The sequence below is a fragment of the Hordeum vulgare genome, chromosome 3H, assembly GCF_904849725.1.
Source record: "Hordeum vulgare subsp. vulgare chromosome 3H, MorexV3_pseudomolecules_assembly, whole genome shotgun sequence".
Taxonomy (NCBI): domain Eukaryota; kingdom Viridiplantae; phylum Streptophyta; class Magnoliopsida; order Poales; family Poaceae; genus Hordeum; species Hordeum vulgare.
In genome coordinates, this window is record NC_058520.1 from 573,883,755 (window position 1) to 573,887,823 (window position 4,069).

At 44.4% G+C, this 4,069-nt stretch overlaps 1 protein-coding gene across 1 annotated transcript; it reads left to right on the top strand.

Moving 5' to 3' along the window:
• LOC123440706 (uncharacterized protein At4g15970-like) lies at positions 1 to 1,347 on the top strand. The gene has a single exon (XM_045117259.1). The coding sequence runs from the start codon at positions 101 to 103 to the stop codon at positions 1,187 to 1,189; it is 1,089 nt and encodes a 362-aa protein (XP_044973194.1). The 5' UTR covers positions 1 to 100; the 3' UTR covers positions 1,190 to 1,347.
• Positions 1,348 to 4,069: the final 2,722 nt, after the last annotated feature.

Consider the following 4,069-nt stretch of genomic DNA (forward strand, 5'->3'; position numbering starts at 1 on the left):
TTAAAACACCGGCATACCGACGGCGGTACGTGCTATACCTACGTACGGTTTCCATTTGTGTCCGCCCCTGTCAATTACGTACTGGACTTGCTTGGTGGTGATGGACATGGGTGGCAGCCCGAGAAAGCAGCACGGCGGCGTCGGCGGCAGCCACTCGGCCTCGTTCCTCCTCGGGGCTCTCCTCCCCACGATCCTGCTCTTCTTCCTCGCCTCCGACCGGGTCGGCGAGCGGCTGGCCAGCATCTCCAGCTTGGGCAACAACGATGGATCATCAGCTGCTCATCAGCAGACGACCCACGCTAACCACACGGGCACGGAGGAGAGGCTGTTCCCGGGGCTGGCGGAGCTGCTGCCGAGGGTGGCCACGGACGACGGGACGGTGATCATCACGTCGGTGAACGAGGCGTGGTCGCGGCCGGGCTCCCTCCTCGACCTCTTCCGCGAGGGGTTCAAGAACGGGGAGGGCATCGCGCACCTCCTCAGCCACACCCTCATCGTCGCCGTCGACGCCGGCGCGCTGGCGCACTGCGAGGCCGTGCACCCGCACTGCTACCTCCTCGAGGTCACCGCCGCCGACGTCAGCTCCGCCAACCGCTTCATGACCAAGAGCTACCTGGAGCTCGTGTGGGCCAAGCTGGAGCTCCAGCAGCGCGTCCTCCAGCTCGGCTACAGCTACCTCTTCACCGACGTCGACATCATGTGGCTGCGCAACCCGTTCCGGCACATCAGCCTCTACGCGGACATGGCCGTCTCCACCGACCGGTTCAACGGCGACGCCGAGGCCCTGACCAACGCGCCCAACACGGGCTTCTACTACGTCAGGTCCACCAACCGCACGGTGGAGATGCTGCGGCGGTGGCGGGCGGCGAGGTCGCGGTTCCCGCCGACCCACGACCAGGCGGTGTTCGACGAGATCAAGGGCGAGCTGGCTGCCGGCGAGCTACGGATCAGGTTCGTGTTCCTGGAGACGGCGCTCTTCGACGGCTTCTGCCAGCTCCACGGCGAGATGGACCGGGTGTGCACCATGCACGCCAACTGCTGCATCGGGCTCGAGAACAAGGTGCACGACCTCAGGAACGTCGCCGCCGACTGGAAGAACTACACGAGCATGGCGCCGCCGGAGAGGACGGGCGGCGGGCGTAGGTGGACGGCCCCCGCCCAGTGCGAGGCGTCCATGAGGCAGCGCTGACCAAGTCCGGCCGTGTGCATGCATGCACCGACGGTAAAGCAGTAGAGTACTGCAAATCAGCCCTGTAAATCTCAAATGACTAGAAAATCGATCAATTTTTTTGTGGGATTTGACTAGATCTAAAATTTAATGAGGATGTGCAAAAGGACTTGTCTCAACTAAATCAGAAACAATAACTGATCAGTAGAGTGACAAATGATTTAATTAGCAAGAACCACATGTAAAAAAATTTAAATGCTTAGAGAATATTTGAGTATCATGCCGAATATTTTTCCTCTCCAATAACGTGTGTAATCTTCTCCAGGCAAGTATATCCAGCGTTAAATGTTCAATAATCATATGGTCCTACTGTAGTATTCCAGTAACAAAAATTGGAGAGACATTCTTAGAGGTAAATTATGATGGTCCTACTGTAGTACTCCAGTACTCAATAATCATATGGTTATTATCGACTTTTTTTGCAAATTATTATGAATTGACGCATAGTGTCTGAACTGTATAAAAAAGGAACAAAATAAAATTATTATCAATTGACACGTAGCGTAGCAATCAGAGAAAACCATCTACGTAAAAAAGTTTTGTATTTTTCGTAGCTTTTGAAGGTCAAGAGGTTCGAAGTTTATAAAAAAACACATATTTTTCTTGTTAGTAAATAATAAAACAAAGAAATTCAAATTAAAATAAAGGAACAAAAAAAATATGTTCTGTTTTTTTTAAAACTAGAAGTTCCAACTAAAAATAACGAACTGGTACCGTGCCTATTCAAAAATCAAAAAGAATTCTATTACTCAAGAAATAAAAAATGTGAAGTTAAAATTGAAATAACAGGAAAGTTCATATTAAAAACAGGGAGCGTTATGAGCAAAAAATAACACGTGAATAACACGGTGAAGTTTACGTAGAAATGGCAAGAAGTTCAAGTTCTTCATGCGGTGCATTTTTGAAGAATCCATTTCACGGAAAAGGCAGAACGCTGTTTTCAAAACTGCTTGAAAACGTCTAGGAATCAGAGAAAAATATCTACATAAAAAAAGTTTCGCATTTTTCGTAGCTTTTCAACGGTATATAATTTACCCGTTCTGATAAAGTTTGTAACAACTACGGCCAGAAAACGTTTTTAGTCATTTTAAAACTGACTTAAAACGTAAGGTATTGAAAAAACAATCTACATATAGAAGTTTCGCATTAGTTCAAGCTTTTGGACGCCATGTAATTTGCTCCATTCCGAGTAACCAATAAGAAATTAATGCGAAAATACGAACTCGGCAAAGCTTCTGCCGTTTTTAAAATAACTTTTAAATTGTAAATAATTGGAAGAAACTTCTTTATGAAAAACTGCGCATTTTCATAAGTTTTCCAACACAACATCATTTGCGTTGATCGGACTATCCGTTTTCAAATTTATCCCCGAAATATGAACCCGGCTGTTCGATTTCAGAAATTACACCATTTTTGAATTTTCTCTTTAACTGTATTAATTTGGAAAAAAAAATCAACATATGAAATGAGGGGATTTGCAACAGTCATTCAACACCATCTCATTTGCCTCATTCCGACAAACGTTTAAATAGGATTGAAAATACGATTCACGTTTTTTGTATGAACAAACACGGTTTTCAAAACTGCTCTTAAACCATAAATATTTTGACAAAAATTCAACCTAGGTTGTTACCAGGGTGTCCATAGCTTTCAAACGGTCGCAAACCCCATTTGGAGAATATTACCAGGGTGAGTGGACGAAATGTTACAAGCAAAAAATAGCACGTAAAAAACAGAGTGAAGTCCAAGTGGACATGACGAGAAGGTCAAGATCTTCACGCGGTGCATTTTCGAAGGATGTGTTTCGCAAAAAAGGCAGAACGCGTGATCTCGCTGTTTTCAAGATTGCTTAAAAACGGTTTGGAATCACAGAAAATCATCTACACGAAAAAGTTTTGTATTCTCCATAGCTTTTGAACGGTATATTATTTGCCCCGTTCCGATAAAGTTTGTAAAAACTACGGCTAAAAAATGTTTTTAGCCATTTTTAAAACTGACATAAAACTGTAACGAATTAGAAAAAATAATCTACATATAAAAGTTTCGCATTTCTGAAGCTTTCCAGCGCCACGTCATTTGCTCCATTCGGAGAAACCATTGAGAAATTAGAACGAAAATACGCACTCGGTGTAACTTTTGCCGTTTTTTAAATTACTTTTAAACAGTTAATAGTAGGTAGAAAACTTTATATGAAAAACTCCGCATTTTCATAAGCTTTGAAGCGCCATATCATTTGTGTCGATCGGGCTAGCCGTTTTTAAATTAACCCCGAAATATGAACCGGGCTCTTTAATCGTAGTGAATTTTGAAATTCCTCTTTAATCGTAGAGAATTTGGAAAAACTTTGAACATGTGAAATGAGGGATTTGCAACAGTTATTCAATGCCATCTCATTTGCCTCAATCCTACAAAGGATTCACGTTTTTTTTTTAACTGAACAAAAACGATTTTCAAAACTGCTCTTAAACCGTGAACATTTTGATAAAAATTCAAGCTAGACCGTTACCAGGGTGCCATAGCTTTCAAACGGTATGTCGCAGGCCCCATTTAAACACTTTTCATGGAAGTTCAACCGAGCACCCTTAAAAGTTCAAGTGATACTGCTGGGACGAGTCAACTTGGTATTAGAACATCCCCACTCCACTTGCGTACATGTTACATGGTCGCATCGTTGACACGAGCAGTAAAAAACCACATCCCCGCGTCGGCACTCAAAGTAACTGCCCTGGATAGCGTAGGCTAGTTAGCTAATCACACGTGATGGTGCTTCGTTGGGTGTGTTGGGAGGATAAAGCCAGTACTCGATATGAGCCGAGGAGGAGTAGAACAAGGCACATTGGT

What these genes read in the sequence shown, in the direction of transcription:
- LOC123440706 (XM_045117259.1), top strand. Translation starts at nt 101, where the DNA reads ATGGACATGGGTGGCAGCCCGAGAAAGCAGCACGGCGGCGTCGGCGGC.